Genomic DNA, 22,809 nt, shown 5'->3' with positions numbered 1-22,809 from the left:
ATTTTGTAGTTGCGTTAAAGTATATTCTAGAAACATCGAAAGGAAGTCAGAAAGCAACAACCTGATTCAAAAAAGTTATGTTTTCTTCCTCTAATCAATACTTTGCATGATCTCCATGTCAAACATTTTTGTTAATAAAAATTATTATTCTTGACTGTCCTAGAATCACGGCGTAGTGATTCATTCTGCGTACGGCAGCGCGAAAGACATCAGCGTTTACACTTCAGTGGGGTTGAAACCTAAGCAAATATTCATCATCGGAAAGGCGACCAGAAAGCAACAGTCTCAAGCCACGGTGCTCATGGAGGGCTACGCGGCCCATCTGACGATGCTGATGTCTCACGGGGGCTCCAGGCCTGCCCAAGGGAACGCGAGGATGGTTATTCCCAGGGGGTATTTCGGTCTTCCTGGCCAAACTTTTTCGCGAAGGAGGAGGTAAGTTATACAGTGAAGGTAGACATTTTGTTTTGGTTTGGTGTTAGAGTTGTGCTGTTTTATATTGGTTTGGCATTACAGGGAAGGTTCTTGCATTTTGTGAAATCGTATTTTGACAATTATTTATTTATTTATTCCATAAATTGCGTAAACTACAAATATGAGTACAAAATTCTACATAGTACATATTATGGTTAAGGCCTTGAGCTTAAGGAAGCTATGTAGGCCATAAAAGAGATACATATATAAATCAATTAGAAGAAAATTAATATGAGAATCAATTATTATAAGCTACTCAAATAAAAAAAAATATTTTTTCTAGGTATATAAAATTTGAAAAAAAGATAAAGAAAACTATCACAGCATCAATCTCACAGTAATGTTAATACTACTGAAGAAGAGAAAACAGAAAAATATATACACATACATATATACACCTATATACACATACATAAATCTATATAACAGCATCAATCTCATAGGATCGTTAATACTATTAATACTAATGCTATGTCTGGAAATAACCACTAAATATTAAGTCCTTCAATTTCTTTTTAAAAGGTATGTCAAAGACATACAATAAAAAATTGAAAGGATGGCAGAGTAATATATAGAAAGTAATATCTGATACTTTGTCTTTGTATTTCATGCTGAAGGAAATTTTATGCCTATTCAGAATAATTACTGTCCCAGAACATGAAAAATCCTTACATACTATTATACTTTCTTTAGTATAGTTTGAGTGTTAGTATTTATTGACATTTATTTGTCATAATATTCACTAAAGTTGCTTGGTTTTTACGGTTTTTATGTCATTTGAATATCTACCTAGTAAATGAGATATATGCATATGGCCTCACCGGAGATATGAATGAATACGTTTATTTAGGAAATCCTAATATATTGTATTTGTATTTATTTATTAAGTAGGCAAGCCTAATATACAAAAAAAAGAAAAATTCAAATTCATAAATATCTCACGACATTAACTATGTAAATATAATAACATTTTAAAGTACCTTTCAAAGAAAACCAAATGTACATACATATCTATAGATTGTTAGGTTAGTTCACATTAAAAAATAAAAAATTACAAATATCATAATGAGCTGTCACTAATATACTTCTTTAATGATGACTTAAATTGGTTTATTGAATTAGATTCTTTTACAAATTGTGGTAGTTTATTAAATTCGTTTAAGCCTTTATGAAATATACTATTCATTCCAAATTTAGTGTTAGTTTTATTAATGTAAAAATTGTTATTTCTTCTCGTATTGTAATCGTGAACTTATTTCCCAATAAGAATTTTTGAAAGTAATTGGGTAGCAATCCTTTATGCAGCTTAAATATAAAAATCATAGTCATATATAATATACGTTCTTCAACTGAAAACCAGTTTAGACACTGTAACATCGATTTAATTGCTGAGTAACGGCTACATCCCAATATTAATCGCATGCCCCGATTTTGAAGCTTTTGCAATTGCGCTATTTTATTTTTACCAAGTAGAAAAAGTAATGTACAATAATCAAAATGAGGTTGTATTAGGCTTTTAAAAAAAGTCAACCTAGCATACATAGACACTTTTTTACATATACGAAAGAGAAAAAAAAGTTTTTAGATATTTTTTTACAAATAAAATCAGCATGACTATCCAGTTTTAAATTTTTATCAATTATAAAACCGAAATATTTTATTTCAGTCACAATTTCAATGCTAACATTAATAATTTTTATAACAGCATTTGCCCAAACAATTTGATCATACTTATAATATGATGTCAAAATCATACTTTTTGTTTTACTGACATTTAGTTTCAGTTTATTAATAAATAAATATGTTTCAATGCTATTTAAAGACCTATTCATTTCAACAATTGCTTGATCCAAATTTTCATGTATACAATAAACCAATGTATCATCTGCAAAAAGATTTATACAGTGTGATCCAGATATGCGATTAATATCATTTAGGTAAATAATAAAAAGCAATGGACCTAACACACTACCCTGGGGTATGCCACTCTCAATTGTAAGTTCATCTGACAATTCTTTTCCAAATTTAGTTTTTTGTATTCTGTTGAATACAAACAACAGATCAGTTGTTTCAAATGCCCTTTTAAGGTCGAGAAATGTCGCAACAATGTACTAATTTCTATCAATTGTATTTTTCCATTCAGTTATTAAAAATTGTAGAGATGTTTCACATGAGTGTCTAGCTCTAAAACCTGATTGGTTGCCTATAAACAATTTATTGGTATTAAAGTACTGAATTAATTGGTTATATACAGACATTTCACATACATTAAAATTGTATGTGAAAATATTTTCAAATTCATCAAGATATGTATATTCAGAAGCAACTGAATTTTTGTTTCTATCGACGTGTGAAATGAGGTTATCAGTATTTTTCATTATATCCCGCCAGGGATTCGTGACATAACAATAAAGATATATTGACCTAACCTACATATATAAATAAATCAGTCAGATGCTTTTCTCGAGAAAATTCATCTAGTTGAAGTTATGATTATTCTGCAACATTGTTACATGGCTGATGGATTGTGAATAGCCATGATGCTCCCTGGGTGGCTGAGGAAGTTATTATTATTGCCTACCCAAAACACAAGGCTAATGACCAAAGTAGTCGGTGCCGTTGGCACCAAAAACAATCAATTGAGAATAGTAATCATCCAAGACCTTCCTGGAATGCCAAAAACACGCACAGCAATCGCTTCTATGACAACTAATAGTTCTCTAATAGATTATAGCTAGATCAACATCTGCATGTGGTGGTGTTATATATCAATGTTTCAGCCACGATCCCGGCATCTCATCTCCGGCGCGCAACAGCGGTTTTCTCAAAAGAAAGGTTTACATTAGTCATGTGTAACTCGCTAGTTTCTTATGATGGTAATTATTGCATATACGTTGCACATCACGTAGTTATTTATTTGCACAGTAATGACCGACGTAGAGGTGCTTCCGCCTTTGAAAAACTAGTTCGATATACACACGTTTTGTTTGCTGAAGGTTGTTTTTTGACGAGAGAGCAAAAATGTATCTGATGGCTGAATCAGATGATGATCTGGCGAGGTAATTTCTTTGCTTTGCTTCAAAATAATAGGTAACTATTTGCTTCATTACTTCATTTATTCGAAAAATGTATGCATTGTTATGAAAAGGTCGATTTGAATGAAAGTTCCTGTATCCTTTCTCGAAAATGTAAACCATTATGTGAAATGATTCAAAGAAAAATGTATTCTAAATGAAGTGGAAATTTGAAAAACTCAACTTTTTATCTTTTCCTAAGCATAAATATGCATACAATTTTCTTCTTTCTTTATTCATTAGCATTCGAGTTGGATAATTTGATAAATTGAAGATCAAACTGGTCAATAATGTTTCAATTAAAACCTAAGTAGATTATTTTGTTTGAAGAATATAAATATACGATCTGTGTTCAAAAAATAAGATTGATTTTAATTTTTCTCAAAAAATATGGTTAATTTTAATTCTTCTCAAAAAATATTTCTTCATTCATTAGCTTATATTTTGTTCCCTTCAAAGTAGTCCCCCTCAGATAACTATAATACACTTGTGTCAGCGTTCTTCACAATCCTCGTAGCAGTTCTGATAAGCACTTTTTGATATGTCCTTGTACCTTCAATTTCGGGAACAGGAAAAAGTCGCAGGGGGGCAAATCTGGTGAATACAGTGGCTGGGGCATGATTGCGGTATTATTTTTGGCTAAAAACAAGCAATGATTAGTGAGAGCAGGTGCATTATGGTGATGCAAAAGACATGAATTGTTTTCCCACAATATTGAATGTTTTCTTCGTATTGCATCATATTTGTGATTTTCTATTATGTTTTCGATCGTTTTTCAAGAAGTTTCGTCGCCAAAAAAATTATTTTTGGAATCCATAACCAAACAAAATCTGTGTATGTCGTTTAAACCATGATATCTGGACTTGATTTTGATTTATTGTAAAATTAGTTTCAGAATAATGAAAAACTATGGTGTTGAAAATTTACCATTTTTCTACATTTGCTTGAACTTGTTACCTCATTTCTAATGGTTGTGGTCATCGTTAAGACCGTAAAAATAGTACCTCAGTCAGTTTCAAGCAAGCTCTAGAGAGAATTTCACCACCTGCATTTATTCCGAAGTTACTTTTATAACAGATCAATATTGAAACCAGTTGAATAAAACAAACCATCATAAAACTCATGACTAAATCATTCATGGTCAAGCAAATGAAAAACGGTCATTTTGTGTAAATTTCCAAAAGAGTTTTGCAACTACCATTTTTCACTTGCTGAACCAGATGACGAAAATAACTAACCTATTGTGTAAATCATTGCGAATAAGTAAATAATTTGTGTAATGGGGTGCTGCTTTGCTTTCGATAGAGCGACAAAATTGAAGGGTAATAGCTTGATAGCTGCTTGTTTGTATTACACCATGAAAAGAAGAGAGAACAATATCCAGTTTCAGTGGTATTGAAATAAATATATTTTCTATTAATACATTTTCAAAATTCGTTATGAAGAACTGTTCATTCTGTATATATACTGATATTGTCTCTTTCTTTCGACTTGTGTATTCAAATCTGTTTCAGTTAGACATTTCTTTCAAAAACATCTAATCCATTTATACTGCTTTGAGCAGTCATTTCGTGCATTTCATATACTACATCTTTTTTCAAAGCGATTTTCAAAGAAATGGAATAAGTAGTAATATTGAAAATTGTCCAATATCTTTTGAATGCATTTTTTCAAGTATTGTCTTTAGGAAAATCTCACAAACATCGATGAATTCATCCATTAAATAATATCTCAATAGAACTTTTGATAACAGATTCAAAAACGCCATTTTATCAGATGTGACCAACAAGATACTTGTTGTTAAAATGATTACATATTTCAAACGATGTTTTGATCGTTTTCTTAATTTTGAAGTTCGATCGAACTATCAATTATTTTTAACAATTTATTCAGTACTCGTTCTGAAGCTTTCTGGCTTACAGAGACAGTACAACACGTCAGTGGCCACGTGTCGCCTCTGTTTGGAAAATGATGAAACATACTTTGTCTCTGCCCCGCTGGGGACCGAATCAGGTTTTTAGATTTCGGCAGAGCCGTACTTTTACCATCTGACTTGAAAGACCAATCACCATACAAACTAATCGGCTTCGTTAAGAAGCTGGGTTTATTTGGTCGAGCGTGAATAGGTGTGAGCCACAATAAACCCTTGCGGGTTGCGGTGGAGAGTCGAATAGACCCAGTCACTTTGGACCTAACCTAACCTAACTCATTTTGAACCAAGATGATAGTTGGTTTATATTAAAAATGAACAAATTTACCAGGGTTCGTATACAAAGAAAAAGGAAAAGTTGCCTGCTCAATAAAACAATCATTTACAATAACGAGAAACAGGGAGGTTAATTTATGGGAAAAAAGGTTTCACTTCTCCATCTATATACAAAAAGTTGTGGGGAACTCCTAAAGGAAAAAAGAAAGCAGTTGAGTTCAAAATGAACTCTTTACAAATATGTGTAGGTAGATCATGCATAGAAGTTAGTATCATACACTTACTGAGAGAAAAAGCCTCCCCATAGTAGTTGTTTGGAAAGAATTTTTCTTTCAGTTTTACTCTGAACGTAACTTGTTCACAAATCTTACACATCTTTGCCATTAAATACGACAACCTAATATTATTAGATAATAAAAGTTCTTCTGTTACACCAAACAAGTAGCTTCGTTAGAAACAGTCAAATTTGTGAATATTAACTAAATGCTATTTAAAACATCCCTTCAAGCTTGAGAATTGCCTTGACTTGTTTTGAAAGAAATGTCTGTTGACTTAAATAAATCCAGTGTGAATTAACCTCGAAGTTTTGTCCTCCAACAGTCGATCGGCGAAGAGAGCAACTTCTTATCCGATAGCCAGTGAGCTTCCTCAGATGGAAAGATCCATGAGCAGTCGTCGATACCAGTTACCTAAACCGACGCTTTCAATTTCCACCATCGGGAACTACAGCTGAAAGGCGAGTCTCACACTCTAGGAAGATGTAGGATTTGTTAGAACTTGCCGTTGTTTATATTTTTCTACCTATATATCGAAGAATTTATTAGTCTGTCTCAAATGAATTGATATCAGTAGACATAGAAAGTATTGATTTTCGTTCTTGTTAGATATTTTTGAGGTTTTTTGTGTCGCTTTCTTCTGGCGAAACGCATTACTCTATCGGAGTCTGTAAAATACAAATATTATGTAATGTCTAAGGCAAGGGAGGTTATCATGGGGAAATCAGAAACCGTGGGAGAAACAATGTTTGTTGAATTAGGAGGAAGTTGCCAGTATCAGAGTTGATTTGAATGTCGTTTTTAAATTCAGGAAATTCTGATTTGGTCGCCAAAATGCCCAACTTTATACATCTTGAAAAGTGACAACGAGATAGTGTTTTTTGATTTATGATATCTTCTTAATGGCAGAAAAAAATTAAACAGTGTTGTGAATACTTCACGAACTAATAGGAATTTCTTAATTTTCGAAACGTCATTTGAATAAACTAACAATCCTTCATTGTTCAAACAGGTACAAAAGACATTCACAGGACACTGTATACAACAATCAGTAAACAATTCTAAAAATAGCAAAGTTATTGAACAAAAAATATATTTATATAGGTGCAAATGACAATGTTTAAATTTTAGAGAAGGCATATAGAAATTGTTGAATAGTTTCATGTCTCAAATACCCTTGATTGGAAAGTTCATCGTCCAGATGCGATATCTACAGGATATATTCAAACTGATCCAGACGGTAAAACAAAAACGAAACCCTATCACCTGTTTTGATTTCTTGTGCTTCCCGTGAATGAAAGTAATTTATTTTTACTCTTCATCAGTTTCTTGTTTCTATGATAAACGAACTGAAAAACATTACTCTCACAATTTCACAATTGAATAACTCATAATACACAAAATATTGAACAAAACCTATGTTCAACATTAAGTTATTCTGATCAGCTGTTAGCTCTTTGAGTCGGTAGATGGCGCTATGGTGGAAAACGATAATGTAACAAGTTACTAGTTGAATCAGTGAGCCATACTGCAATCGTGATCTTACATACACAGTAAAAAGATTGATAAAACTTTTCTCATTGTTGAAATTTCACAGTTTTGGAAAATCAATAACAGAATTCACTTTGCTGTCTATACAATTTTGCTCATATGAGTTGAGAATATTTACCTCTTGGCGGCAACTTGTTCCTAATCTAACAATTATGTATCTTTCACGGTTTTTTTTTATTTTCCCATCTTATCTTGGACATATTATACAAGGAATTTTTCACTGCGAGCTTTTATAAAAAATATATGAAAAAACAAAAATATCACCAAATAAGATAGTGGCGTTTCTACATAACTATAACTATGGATCTTTCTGAGAATTTTGTTTGGAGTGAGAATTTCCAGAAAGATCTATAGAGAATTACTTTTATGTTGACGTATACTCAAACATTACTATAAACTTTTGATTTCTTGGCAAAACCAGTTTCACAGATGAATGCGATACAGAATAACACTATTCAGAAACTGTTTTTCTCTTGCTTTGGATAATCAGTATGTGATAATAATAGTATTCAAAATGATATCAATCATATACCTGGAAAACTGCTGATGCTTTTTTTTTTCTTAGAGATTGGCAAAAAACGGCAACCATTAATAAAGAAGCTATAATTATTTTATGTCGAATTGAAATGTCAGGTTTTCTGAATGTTTTAGTCGAACTATTCGTCTTGAGAAGTGTTCCTCATATTTTATCTTGAACCGAACACAAAAACAAAAAGTTGTTCGGGGTCATATTGCAGAAACTGCAACAATAAAAAATTCTTAGAAAAATTGTAATGAAAGTTATTTCATGTTTTTTTTGGGGGGGGATAAGTTACAAGATGTTGATATTCCAGATTTTTATAGTTTTTTAAAGAAATCTTAGTTACTATACAACAACCGAAAAACTTCATAAAACTGTTCGATAGCTGCAAATATGTGTGTTTGGTTCTCGGATAAAATAGAATCAAATTCATCTAAAATGTTACGTCTGTAAATTTTATTGTAGGTTGTGATAGTTTCTAAAATATTTGTGTATATTGAATATTTATGTATATATGTATTAAATTGTTGCAATAAAGTGTCATGAATTATTTTCCACTATTATAATTGTCACAACTCAGTGCGGTGCTTTTCTGGTTTCATTTATTTTTTATACCTAAAAGAGCTCATATATTCAAACTTCTATTGCAATGACTTATTGGCGCATATGTAACGACTAGTTTTTATAATTTACGATCGTTATGCTTCGCCATCTCTGGAATAGTAGCCAATGTATTCTGACGTCAAATGTTCTTGATTTTTTTCTAATTGCTGCACCATTGCTCGTCGATAATTATCCATACTTTTTGATTTTATATTTCTAATTATGATGATATATAATTATAACAGAGTAGTATAAGTAATAGTCTCTGAGCTCTGTTCATACTTTCTCCTGTAGTTATGCTGCGCCATCTCTCGGAAGATTTTGCTTTGACATCAACTGGAGTACCACGCCATCTTTGGAATAGTAGCTAATATATTCAGAGTTCTTAACTTTTTAATACTACCGTCCATTTCTCGGGCAGTAGTCAAAAGTTATTATCTTTGTATAAATACTAACCTTATTACTGTTATGTGATGTTAATCAATCTTTGAAATAATAGGTATACATTCAGAGCTCTGATATTCATACCTTTTTGTTATACTACGCCGTTTCTTGTATAACCGTAGACAGGGTCGTCTCCATGGGGGGGAACCTGCTTTTTCGACTTAGGAAAAAGTCGGGAAATTTTGGGCCGTGAAGATAGAAAAAAATAATAGTAAAAAAAATTTAAAAAATAAAAAAGAGAGGAAAGAAAGGGAGAGGTGATAAGAAAGGGAAAGAACCAGGAGAAGGTTGGGATATCCCAACATGCATAACTTGGAGATCCCATACTTTGAAATTCTGAGTTGTTTGAAAACTTCAAAAAAAGTTCAATTTCTCCCAAGTAAGAGAACAGTCCTTAACAGTCCACAAATTTTGAAGTGACAGTTTTACAAAATTCCTAACTTTTCGCTGTTTTTTCGACTTGGAAAAGTTGGGAAATTTCGGGCAGTGAAGATAGAAAAAATAATAGTAAAACAATATTATTTAAGTGTTGTTTCATTTGTATTGAATATTCCTATACATAGTGGATATGGTAGAAGAACAAGGACCTTGGTCCAAAGTATTATTTTTATAATTACCAAAATTTATTTTTGTTTGTGCATACCCTAACGGGCATAAGCATTTAGCCATTCTTTGGATAGCTAAGTAAGAGAATTAATATATTATAGTAGTAACCAATCCCTTGGCTTTCATTATTTCGAAAGTTGGGAAATTTTGCTGGTGGGGTTGAGAAAATTTGGATTTCCTCCCCCCCTGGTATTTCTTTTCGCTACGGCCCTGACCGTAGATAATTAATTTCAGTTTTTTCACGTTGCCGGCATAGTAGCCATTTCGAATTTTTTCACGTTGCCGAAATGTCAGTCACCACCAAATTCATATTCCATTGACAATGACAGCATTTCATATATTATTTTCACGTTATCGGTCAATAGCCATTCCTAAATAAGTTCCACTTTGCTGGATGATATCCAGTTGCAAATGTTTACGTTAATGGAACATGAACATTTTCCTAATTTAATTATTTTCAACTAACATATAGGGTATTAATCTTTCACAAATTATTTTCCCATGAAGATTGAAAATATGTTCAGGATAAATTAGTTTTTAGAGAAAACAATGTTTTTTTCAACTTTCCGTCTTTATATAAATAAGAAGGAATATTTCCGTAGAAAAGAATATAATTCACCTTCAATAATCATTTTCAAATGGGCAAAATGGTCATCACCAAATTCTTCTCACGTTGCCACACTGTAACTATTTCCAAATTATTTTCACGTTGATGGAAGAGTAGTCAAGATATTTTCCTTGTGATGCAAAATAACTGGCAACATGGCATTGGTTTCATCGTTTTCAAATACTCGCGCTATATAATGAAACGTGTATGAGATGTGAACATTATATAATGAGTTCTGTTGAAGCATGTGCGGGACATTCATTAAATTGACTAAAATAATTTAAAGTGAGTAAATATGCTTTTCATTTCTTCTTATAGTGAATCCTGACCAATGTTTCTTTCAAATCAGTAATATACTGAGCAACTACATTTTAAATTCTCTACTCCGAAGAAGAGAAGAGTTACTACTAATTACCGAAGCGTTTGTTTTCTGAGCCATATTAGACTTGAGCGTGCATACTATTTTTGCGTAGGGCGTTGTTGCTAGAATAATGAATCTTGAAAAAATATCCCTAGCAATCCAGATAAAGAGATGCAGTTGAAATTAATAAACTAGGGATTGTTCACTATTATTTGTAAACATTAAAATGTTACTTGTAATTTAATTTATTGACCTTTACTGTCGCTTCCTTAAAGTATAGTTGATGTATTTATCTTCAGAATATATACTTAAAATAAATCAGATTTGAAAAAAATTTGTTTTTCTTTTAGCCAGCTAACGTCCCTTGCGAAAAACAACCCTCATAGGTCGATACTTGTGCAAGCTAAGAATTAACGAGGTATTATCTATTAGCATGCGATTTCTAGCATCTTTATACCCAATAATATTACTATAGAAATAGGTAATACGTTACATAAAGTTACAGAAGGAAATTCACTAACTAATTAAACATACTAAGCATCTGAAAGTGTGAACATATGTTTGAGACGAGTGTACCAACATAAAAAAATCGCTAATCGAATGTAAGTAGCCCGCGAAATTCAAACATTCACTTTATTTTTTGAAAAGTCCACATAGACAAATTCTCTGTGTCATATAAAATAAAAAAAGTGTAGAATATTTTCACAAACAGCAGTGGGTAGACGCGAAACATCTTCCTTTACGAAGACGCCATCCAAGGCGGTCAGTTGCAAGGTTTTATTAGTCCTTGCATAATTTATTCAAAGTATAAAAATCATGCCAACAATAATAAAATATGTATAATTGAGACCCTCCAAATGTTGAGCACCAGAAAATCATCATATGTTGCATTTTCTCGTTCTAAGTCAGTTGAAAAATGCCTAGGCAATTTAATTTTCAGGCTTTATTCGAAATGAGACGAATCATTGTGGACTTAGATGTAGGAACAGATGATTATCTGGCCTTGTTGATGCTTCTGAATGCCGAGAGAAATAATGAGCTGAAAATTGAGGGGATCGTATGTTCCATGGGTAACACGATTGTTGAAAACGTCGTTAACAACGTCGTGAGACTGTTACAAATTGTAGACAGAACGGATGTAAGTAGTTTTGTAATTAATTATACAGGATATCTCAATTATTTGAGGTATAACAGATAGTGAATTACGATATCAAGGTTACCATTAGTCTATTTTTAAATAACTCAACTGGATCACTATGGTAGTACAAGTGATACCGAACCTATATAATGTATTATAGCTTTTTTAAAATATGTATGACGTTTTTTTATATTTTACTGGAGCTGTTTGCAATCATTTCGTGCAGTTTTATTGATCTGAAGATATTCCAAATTCTCAGCAAACATCAAGCAGTCATTGGTTATATTGTTTAATGTATACAATAATGAATTTTCACAGGCAAATTTTTGATATCTTCAGTCAAACTTTTTTTTAAATAAAATACACCTCATGTTACTGGTTCTTGAGATCCACTGCAGACTGTTTGATATAATGTGAATTAGCCTTGATGTAGATGTCAGATATGTGGCAATTGCTGTAGACGGATTTCGGTAGTAGTAAAACATATATGTTTCTATCTGAATACATCCTACCGACTGCGCCATTTCAACGTGTGGGGTGTTAGATAAGACAGTACTAACTAACAAATTTAATGGGTTGGTTACTATACAATAGCCGAAGAAGCTCTTATATTGTAAATTTCATTGTCTAGATTCCCGTGTATAAAGGACCCAAATATCAATTCATTCTTCCTCAAACCGAAATCGAAGGGTTTCACGGCAAGGATGGTTTCGGGGATCTTAAACTTGACGAAAAGCTGGATTTATCTATCGTGAGACCTGAACCAGCAGCTGTTGGAATTCATGAAATCATCTCCAACAACCCCCGGCAAATATCTTTGATCTGCATGGCACCTCTGACTAATTTAGCTTTGACTATAAAATTGTACGACGATGTAGTTGAGAAAATAAAAGATGTATGGATTATGGGTGGTAATTGCACAGGTGAGTTATAAATATAGTCGTACAGTAAATGTTATACAGTAAATATAGTACGTATAGTAAATGTTATAAATATATTTCCGTTTTATTGATATTCTTTAGACAATAAAGTAGGTATATTTGATTTGATTTGATGACACTGAGCTACGAAAACACATGGCCGCAAAGCAGCCTCATATCTTTATAAAATAATCAAAAGAATCAAATCTGAAACATTATTTTTCTCAATCCTAATTATAATATTCTGCTATTTCAATACACAAATGTACATCCAGAAAAACTTCTTTTCATTCACTCATTTATTATTTCTAGGTGTTGGAAATATTTCATGTGCCGCAGAATATAATTTTTATGTTGATCCGGAAGCAGCCTACATCGTTCTTGAATGTATGAAATGTCCAATTTTTATCCTTCCTTGGGAAACATGTTTACAGCCTCGAATATCTTGGGTGAGCAAAAATATTTTTGAGATATCAAACAGTGGAGTAGTTTTAAAACTTTTATATATTCATCATACATATCCATAGAATTAAGAAAATCTAGAGTTGATTTTGCAATGTGATGATTCGTGTCTACAGTATGTGTGGACTCGAAACACAAGTGTGGACTCGAAACACAAGTTTTGCCGTTCAAAGGAGACAACGCAGAGTAACATCACGGAAGAAACCTATTTTAGCCCAATATATCAAACCGTGTTAAGGTATCTATTGAACTCTCTGCTATTGAATAAATACACCTGAGTGTCGCAGGTTTCATGTGAACACTTGTGCAGGTCATTGAAAATTATAGAAAGTCAAATATTGTTAGTCAAATCATATTGATTTTAATAATGAATGATTTATTCTAATTTGACTTCCTACTCATTATGCTGTGTCCTTGCTTGCTGGTAGCTTGTGATAACAAGTCAATTATTTTTTAAATGGTCAGTAATCTCTTATCTCCAATCTAATTAACATTACAATCAATTCAAGTATGGCTCCATTCATATTTGAAAAACAAAGCGAAAAATCAGGTGCCACAAAATGTTCTGTGTTAGAACCACTTTGGTTCATCCATGTTATAACGCAAATTATGCAATTATATCGTAGTGTAGTCTACATTGATAAAAACAGAAGTGGAAAGAAAACCATCCACCACATCTCAAAAAACTAACAAGTGATTGCTTTGCTATGAAAGCTGTTACACAATAATTGGGACTAAGAGCGGTAAAAATGTCTATTTGGCGCTAGTCGGGCCTGTATTGAAAAGAAAATTACCGTTTTGGAGTTCTCTCTGTGATCACTCGTTAACCACTCTATTTGTATCATAAAAAAAATTAGGGGAGGTATTTCAGTGATGCAAAATACTTGGACTGTGTATTAACATATATGCGCAGAGAGTTTCTCGATCATTAACTGATCAGTAAGAAAGTTTGAGTAGGAATGGGATTGTTTAACGCTATACTTGTACTTTACTGTGACTTGGACACAACAACTCGAACTCCTGATTTCTATTATTTTTGAAACACAATCGGGTAATGACAGTCATCACCCGAAGACGACTGTAGATGCTAACAATCGAAACGTCGTGAATTAACTTGGCTTAAAGTTTTCGATTTTTAATTTTTATTTCACTTTAATTGTTCAATTTTCAATTTTTCTGCTTAATTTTCATTTTATTCTAATTTCTTTTCAGGGTTTTTTGCCTAATATAATTGTTATTTTCAACTATTCCTTTTTTAATTTTAATTTTCATTTGTTATTTCAGAGATATCATATTATATTAGACAATAGAAGTCCGAACTAATGACAAGTTTATCACTTTCTCTTGAATCACTATTACGAGTATATTGGAAGGCTGTCGGTCTATATAGTTCATAAAACAGAAAGACAAATACAGGCACAACGCAGTACAGAACCATCACGCCACAAAAAATCCACATAGCTTACATATTATAGTTCTATCAGATGTCCAGCACTATCAGACTCTCTGACGACCAAAGTAGATCCAAGAAACTAGATTCAAAGTCGCCTTTCCCGCGAAAAGATCTATCACGTCCAAGTCCACCTTAAAAAAAACCATACCTCAATCACAAACTGCTCGATGTGCAGACTGACCACTCAAAAACTTTTTTCCTTATATTCAAAGTAAGACAAAGACAAAGTAAGCCAAATTTTGAAGAGGCATAACATAAGAACACCATCCAGCCAACCATCAAATTTCTACTCAATGATGGGTGTTTTGTTCACTCATTGAATCGACCGCTGTGCGAGTCGGTGGTTCGGGCTGAACGATCGATTTTCACTTGCTATCGTCCAACGACTCGTGTTAGAAATCACACGTTAAAAGGTAAGACCTCCTTAGGCCTTAGCTCCTACAAGTTTCGACTTCTGAGGGTTGTCGTTCGTAGGGGTGCGACAGCTGGTTAACGGAAAAACATATTTTAAACATAGAGCATTCTCAAAGTACCATGTCCCACCTGCTCCGGAACTTACATAGGCAGCCTACACAATAATTTTTGAAAATCCGCGAAACTATCGAAACTGAAACATTTCCAAACTACCTCAACGAAGGCATTCATGGAGAAAATTACTGCCCCTCCGCATATCTCACAACACCCCCGTACCCACTACCAACCCCACCCTCCTCCATCACCACTGGAACAAATGTATTATTATTATTATTTGTGACAATAACATATTTTTTCAAACGATGAAGCAATTCAGCAGTCTCTGTACTTAAAATTACTGTTGAGTTTTATTTCTTGTAGCTTATAGATTCCTACTCTGTTTCAGGAATGGCGACAAACCGAATTGGGTACTTCGACACCCGAATTGGCATTGCTATTGAAAGCAGAGGAAAACGTATACCCACCGTCAAGATTCGACCGCTGGTTTCCTTGTGATGCCATCCTTACTTTTTGTTATTTGAACCCCGACAAATACATTACGAAAAAGAGCATGCACCACGCAACAATCGAATTACATGGCTCAAAAACTAGAGGGCAAGTTGTTCTGAATCACATGAACAATAACACTCCGAATGTTACTATTATTGGTAGTTTCGACGAAGAATTATTTAAGGAAGAACTTCTGAAGCTCAGATCCAGGCAACCTAGAAAACAGCAGCACACGATAGTTTAGAAAATATGCAATGGACAGCAAAACTCAGGAAATTTTCACAATATGTAAATGTGACGTCTATTTATTTTCATCGGTGATAAGTTATAATTTTTCATTACAAATAAATTAAAATTGAAATTCTTATGAACTTTGGTTTTCATTACGATTTGAAGTAGGATCATCTCAGAACTCTACAACATTGTTATACAATTTCAATCAAGCAACACTAAGTTATGTATGGAAATTTATAATTTTCCATATTCTGCTACGCAAATAACTTGACGTTATAATAATTCAATAATATTCCCAGATAATAGGTCTTTCATGTGGTAATTCTGTTTAAAATCTGTGGTAATTCTGTTCTTCCGTTAATCAGCTGTCGCCCCCATACGAACGAAAACTCTCAGAAGTTGAGAAACTTGTGCAAGCTAAGGACTAACGAGGTCTTACCTTTTAACGTGTGATTCCTAACACGGTGCAGAATCATTCCAGCTTCAACCAGATAAATTCTCACGAGAAAAATATCTGGTCGAAGCGGGAATCGAACCCACGGCCTTCCGATCGTGAGTCGGGCGCACTACCACCGCGGCCAATTCCATGTGAAATATCTCAAAATTACTATGGTTCAAGCACAGATTAATTATCTGTGGTTCAAGAACAATAACTGATTGCCAAAAATACTGATATTGACATGAGCACAGATTTGTATTCATTTCAATCAGTTAAACAGGTCTACTGCATTTATTGGAAGTAATACCACAAGACCTCAACATTTTATAAATAAACTTCCATTTTTTAATAAAAATATTGTTATTTAGCAATACCACGAAACAATCGTATCATTTGAAATGAGAAAACCGTCGGTGATTTTCGGATTTATGGGAACGAAGAGATACTGATATTTGTTTGACTTGAAAATATAGGTTTTATTGCTTATTTAATCGTTTGTCGATACTGAATGGAACAACCGATAAATTTTTTTGTAACGAATTATTGTGTTCAATAATAATCGTTCTAACCAAAAAGAATTTGGACAAACAGGTTTTTTCACTCGCGATCCTATTGACATGTATACTCATTTCCTGTCGATGTAGTATCTGCTACAGTGACGAATAAATATTTTATTGTATTCTATTTGAATATTTAACTTGCGATGAAAATGGCGGCCAAATAGCGTGCCTTTGCCAAGATTTGCAAAATTTACTTGTTTGTATTATTGTATTCTGTGGTACTATAACTCAAAGTAGAGGGGTATGGAAAACTGATAACAAAAAACATCAAACATTGAAGTGAACATCTTATTTTAAAAAAAGTGTCAATAAGATAATGTTTACAAGCAGTTGCTGTCTGCAGACCTTTCTGTAAATCGCTCCTATTGTTCAAGGGTTCTGTGTTTTTATTTTGCATTGTTTTATGAAAATCTGTGTTCTGTGACCTTAACCCAATTTTTTTGACAGTTATGTTTCAAATTTGAAAATACTTTGATAAAAATTATATTTTTTCCTTGAGAAATTAGTTTTTGATCATAGTGGACGACAGTAGTGAGTATATGGATTCACAGGAAGGGTAGGTTATTTTTATATTAGTACTTATGTGAACTGAAATTTGTTTTTTCAGGATTAGCATTGATAAAATTGATGAAACATTGACTTTGGCAAAACTCAGCAGGAACGATGTCAAACCCTATTCTCAGATGTTACATTTCACTGATGAGGATTTGAATAATCACGATTACAAATTACTACAGCTTGATTCACATTTACTTTCCGAAATAACAGCTGGCAACACTTTGTTCATCAAAGGTGAAGATGAAGATGAAGTTGTTATTTGTTCAGAAACGTCGACCTTTCATGTTACAGAGGCAGAAACTTCTAATAGTTTACTCCTGGTGAACGATTTGAAATTGAGTAACGATATTGACGAATCTGCAGAACACAAAGTGTCCAAAGTTTCTGTGAGCGCTATATTTTTTGACTATCTAGAAGCGACAGTGGGGAAGCCTCATTTGAAAAAATTAAATAATTTCCTTTCTTGTACTACTTTCAAAGGACCAGAATTTGAACACGAGATTGATAAAGAAAAACTGTTCTCTCTCGAAGAATTAGCTAATGTTGTACAAGCGTCTAACAAAGAACTACGGGAAGCTTTGAATCCGATGAACGTTATCGAACTCGATGGAAAAATTCGGTTACTGGATTTTTCGTACCAGTTCCGAGTTTTGTCTTACATGTTCAAACTGATTGAAGAAAATTCGTGGCAGCTTGATGAGATTGATTTTGATGAAACTGTAGAATCATTGACAGATATAGTTCCCCGCGAAGTAGTTTGTGGCTTATTTGATAAATACGCAGAAGAATCCAAGGTAATCGACTCCCTGCAGCTCTACAAGTACAAAGAAAATGAAGTTTGCACTTTTTTTGCTTCAGCTCTGTTGCATGGGACTGAAAAACTGAGTTTAGAGGAGTTCATGCAGGTATGGACAGATTCAGTGCCAGAAGGCATGGTTCCTAAAGAGGAGATGCTTTATGGAATAGCGATAATCAACAGAAATATCAACCCGAATATTGTGGTGGCCTTTGATGAGAACACTTTACCTGAGGACATCATCGAAAGGTTTAAACGTTTGTTTGAGGTGAAAGAAAAGTGGAGTGTGCCTGAAATAGCACCCTATATAAGGTGAGATTCAATTTGCAGATATTGAATTAATCAAATGAGAAAATGAAAGTTTCGAGAAGACTGTTAGGGAGACAAGAATGTTTGTGAAATAGAACACATTATTCTATTTGAGTTATAATGTTTAATTTTTACATTCTAAAACTTTTCCAAACCTTTTGGTCAAACTTTTATCAGTACAGTATTGATAAAATTATCGTATGAAAATAATATGACAATATTGATCAACCAATAATAAATTATACACATAGACTTTCTCTAGTGTTGGAGAATCAAAAATGGCATTCTCACGATTTTTATGCATTCAATCTTTTGTATTCTTCTTAGTTCCATATAATTTTTTTCAGACGACTGACAACAGAAAAACTGGATGTGAATGCCTTATTGGCCAAATATGCGAGAGCTTCGAAAGTAAATGGAATAAAGTACTACTCTTCAAAGCACGGGAAGTGACCAAGACCAAGATAATCTGACTATTCATTTGATATTATTTCTGATAGAAAATAAGATTTGAAAAATGTATCCCGATATTTCATTTTTTGTCATTTGCACCAAGCAAACTTTCAAGACAAAAAAAATGATAATGAATGTTTCCCAAGAAATATATATGTTTATAGTGAGTAAAAATAATTCATAACTCTAAATATCATAACTAAAATTGATTGAATATACTTTGAGAGTTTCAATTAAAAAAAATACATCAAAAAAATACGCACACACACACACACACACACACACATCAAAGAATAATTTTAAGGCAATAAATATTTTTTTAATTAATTTGAAATTTTTGTTTATTGAAATATTTTATTGTGAATCTTGATATCTCTATAATAAATCAAATATTTTTCAATATGTGTTTTCATTTTCATTACTTTTAGATTGCCTGGATATCTTGCTGAATGGTTATGTTGGTCAGTATTAATTTTTACAGAGTTCAATATTCAAATGAAGGTGAATTTGAATTGCGAAAGGATGACAAATTCGGTAGTTTTATTGGTTTATACAAGTTGATTGTAGGTTCCTTATTTAGTTTAGCTTAAAGGTACATGGTAATTTTATTTTCAAGTTTTTTAACTGGTTTTTAATGGCACGAAATTTTTCCGTCATGGATAAAATTGCATTTATGGGAGCTAATTTCCTTCTTATTGTTTCAATGTGTTTTGTGTCCATGATAAGTGTTTATCAAATCAAATTTATTCATCACCGAAGTCCATACAAATGTATAAAAGATGCATCATGTAAACTTATTGGATTAGTCATAACAAAACCTACAAGCAATACAAATACAAAATGAGTATATATCAAAAGTCAAAAAACATTAAAAGTTATAGAAATACAAACAATATAATTATATAATAAATTAACTGTAGTATAAATTTACTGTAGCCAAAGAATAATCACATATAAAAAAAAAGAGATCCCAGAATTGATCCTTGCAAGACTCCACTGATCATGGTTTTATACTGTTGAATGAAAATAATTTTTTTAGACGAATCATTGTTTTTGTGGCCAAGTTAAATCAATACATAGCTGGATATATTATAATCATTTAAACAATATTGCAGGGCAATACAGACATTGAGAGCATTTCAACATAAGGTACAGATTATATTGTTACATGAGTGCTTTATCTTGTAGTGTTATCAAGATATTGGTGCTGAAGAGGCAATAAGACAAATGTCTAATTCCGAAACATCGATGTCCGCCATTGACAATGATAGTGTTCCATGTAAGTGAAATGTTTCCTCGTTCATATACTATATTGTGTAGCAATCCTGTTAATGATATCTGATTGTATTCCATAACGGATGTTTGGAGTACAAACCGAATAAGAAAAAATATACTTTTTATTCAGTGTTCAATGTGAAACCTAATATTAGCTGAAAATACATTTCGGTTTGTCACTTATCTATACCGGCAGATATAAAGACGCGGTTCCTTAGAATTATCCATATGAAAGTAGATTGCTTTTGAGAATTTATTTTTCGACTCTGAAAAATGATAGGAAAGGGAGAAATATCTCGGTTTGACTTTCGAAACTCAAGATTGAAACTAACTTGCATAAAGGCAAGAAATAGTATTGAAGGAATAAATGTATACTGGTGGATAATATTTAGGGCAAATAATCCTGAACCCAATATAATTACAACACTATGTAAGTGTAGTAAAGGTCAATGACGCCACTGTACACATCTTCCGGATGTGACAGAGCTATTGGAAGGAAAAGATATATGATGAACGTTTTTGTGTAAAAATATTACAAATTGGATTATTTTATAGAAGGGACTATTGGTAGACGCAATCAAATTTTTTTAATAATGACATAGGTTCAAAAAGAGTCAGAGTGGTAGGTAAAATATTGTCATTAGTTTCGCACATAAAAGTCGAAAATGTGAAAAAGTTTTCGATAAAGAAGAAACTCGATATAGTTTATGCTAGCCTATAATTCGTGTTTGAGATGACCGATACATGTGTGTTCCCGTTTCCAATCTGTTTTTATTTCTGATACATTTGTGTTCCCATTTCCAATCTGTTTTTATTTCTGCAACAAAACCGAAACAAGGTAACATACTATATAACATACACCCGAAGCAACATCGCCAGCAAGCGGTAACGCGAAGTATCGCGTCCATATATCAGTCCGGAACATATTACTGCAGTGTATTAAAATTTACAAGAGCCCAGAAGCCACAGCTTTCGAAATACGCGCTCGTATGCCTAAACGGCACGCGGCGTTGCCACGTTGTGATTGGAAAAAATCATCCAACTCATGCTACCTTAAAAGGAAAGGCATTCGAGGTATCAGTAAACATGAGTTTACAAAACCTCAACATGTGTTTCATTATAACTATTTACCTACAGGATTGGAAGACATTCTCTCTTGGTATAATAATAATAATGATAATACGTCTTTATTCACCATAAAAATACAAATGGAATAGACAAAAATAAAATAAAACAGTATACAGGAACAATAACAAAAACAAAGAAAAAAACTTCCAGTATATGGTGAATAGGCGAAGTATCAGCCAAGGCTGTTTTCTCACTCAACTCAACTCAACGTGGGAGAAACTATAGATGAATAATATGAACACAAGTCGAGTTAACAATATCAAAAAATTTTAGTTATTGCTTTACTTTAGAAAATTTATTTTAGAAATGCCAAGTTCGGGAACGGACAAGAGGCTAATGAGACAAATAAGTCTTCAGTCTTTTTTTAAAGTTTACGATGGTGTATGATCGAAATTCGCAGGGTAGCTGATTATAATACTTGGGTACATTATACGAGAAGCAGCTGGTGAAGATGGAAGATTTGTGTTTGGGGATGACTAGAACTGAACTGTTCCTTGTAGTAAAGCTGTTAATCGTAGAGAATGTTTTAAGCTTCTTCAGTAAGTAATCAGGTTGTCGAGTTATCAAAACTTTATGTGTGTTGGTAAGAACGTGTAGAGTTCTAAGTTTCTCAACATTTAACCATCCTGATTCTTGCATTGCTGGGGATATATGGTCATATTTCCGAATACCAAACGAGAAACGTAGACAGCTATTCTAAATACGCTGTAGTCCGCATCCGATTGTTTTTAAGCAGGTCCATAAATACTGTTGAAATAGGAAATTTTTGACATAATCAGAGACTCGCATAGTCCAAGTTTTAAGTTTGTGTTGAGCAAATCACGATTAGGAAAAAGCTGTCTGAGAACGTTATAAGAAGATTGGTTCAGATAGCTGACATGTTTAGTAAAGCGAAGATCCATCGTTTTCGATGCGAACTTGAAAGGTAGAGTTGGTGAGCTCTCTGTTCTTCTCAGCTCCGAACATCATTATTGCGGATTTGTCTGAATTGAGCTTGAGCTTATGGGCAGTAGAAATGTCAAAGATGGCTTGGAGATCGTTATTAATAAGCGACAGAGCAGATGTAGACTCGCCAGGCAAAAAAGAGAAATGTAACTGCGTGTCGTCTGCATAGTGATGTATATTGCATTTTTTCACGGACAGATAAAAGTCACAAATATACAAGCTAAAAAGCAAGGGCCCAAGGATAGATCCTTGTGGCACTCCCTTTAATACCGGCAGAGCATCTGAAATAACTTCATCCACAATAACTCTTTGAGTACGATTCATCAGATAGTTTTCTAAGAAGGACACTGCTTTCCGAGAAAACCGAAGTTGACAAGTTTGTCACACAATATCTCATGATCAAGAATGTCAAATGCCTTGCTGTAATCTAGAAGTATTAAACAGGTCAAATTTTC

General features: G+C 33.0%; 3 protein-coding genes across 10 annotated transcripts in view; all 3 read left to right on the top strand.

Annotated features, from left to right (window-relative positions):
* The window catches only part of rdgB (retinal degeneration B), a 55,862-nt gene extending 47,210 nt beyond the window's left edge, over positions 1-8,652 (top strand). For 4 of the 5 annotated variants that reach the window (XM_023170796.2, XM_023170798.2, XM_074182221.1 and 1 more), the window contains 2 exons: positions 164-435; positions 6,355-8,652. In XM_023170796.2, the coding sequence (XP_023026564.2) occupies positions 164-435; positions 6,355-6,487 (405 nt within the window). In that variant the 3' untranslated portion in view covers positions 6,488-8,652. Of the gene's footprint in view, positions 1-163; positions 436-3,254; positions 3,351-6,354 lie in introns of all 5 variants that reach the window. The other variant, XM_074182220.1, reaches the window with a different exon arrangement.
* Positions 8,653-10,597: 1,945 nt separating this feature from the next.
* LOC111514543 (nucleoside hydrolase) lies at positions 10,598-16,028 on the top strand. 4 transcript variants are annotated; one of them, XM_023170803.2, is made up of 6 exons: positions 10,598-10,645; positions 11,072-11,139; positions 11,662-11,859; positions 12,491-12,782; positions 13,092-13,228; positions 15,554-16,028. In XM_023170803.2, the coding sequence occupies exons 3-6, from the start codon at positions 11,674-11,676 to the stop codon at positions 15,899-15,901; spliced, it is 963 nt and encodes a 320-aa protein (XP_023026571.1). In that variant the 5' UTR covers positions 10,598-10,645; positions 11,072-11,139; positions 11,662-11,673; the 3' UTR covers positions 15,902-16,028. The 4 variants fall into 4 exon arrangements, with proteins under 4 accessions (XP_023026571.1, XP_023026570.1, XP_074038323.1 ...); XM_023170802.2 differs by lacking the exon at positions 11,072-11,139 and having other exon boundaries at positions 10,601-10,645; XM_074182222.1 differs by lacking the exons at positions 10,598-10,645; positions 11,072-11,139 and adding an exon at positions 11,182-11,202.
* Positions 16,029-17,301: 1,273 nt separating this feature from the next.
* LOC111514542 (sister chromatid cohesion protein DCC1) lies at positions 17,302-19,406 on the top strand. Its single transcript, XM_023170801.2, has 3 exons — positions 17,302-17,446; positions 17,498-18,556; positions 18,901-19,406. Exons 1-3 carry the CDS (start codon positions 17,430-17,432, stop codon positions 19,004-19,006), a joined length of 1,182 nt encoding a protein of 393 aa, XP_023026569.2. The 5' UTR covers positions 17,302-17,429; the 3' UTR covers positions 19,007-19,406.
* Positions 19,407-22,809: the final 3,403 nt, after the last annotated feature.

Source organism: Leptinotarsa decemlineata, unplaced genomic scaffold (assembly GCF_025532065.1).
Source record: "Leptinotarsa decemlineata unplaced genomic scaffold, Ldec_3_MD MMD2_tig00026328_RagTag_RagTag, whole genome shotgun sequence".
Lineage (NCBI taxonomy): Eukaryota > Metazoa > Arthropoda > Insecta > Coleoptera > Chrysomelidae > Leptinotarsa > Leptinotarsa decemlineata.
This window is presented reverse-complemented; position numbering and strand designations above follow the sequence as displayed.

Coding starts and splice junctions, on each gene's coding strand:
- LOC111514543 (XM_023170803.2), top strand. CDS start 11,674: ATGAGACGAATCATTGTGGACTTAGATGTAGGAACAGATGATTATCTG. Junction 11,860..12,490: donor AAATTGTAGACAGAACGGAT/GTAAGTAGTTTT, acceptor TTCATTGTCTAG/ATTCCCGTGTATAAAGGACC. Junction 12,783..13,091: donor TATGGGTGGTAATTGCACAG/GTGAGTTATAAA, acceptor TATTATTTCTAG/GTGTTGGAAATATTTCATGT.
- LOC111514542 (XM_023170801.2), top strand. Junction 18,557..18,900: donor GAAATAGCACCCTATATAAG/GTGAGATTCAAT, acceptor AATTTTTTTCAG/ACGACTGACAACAGAAAAAC.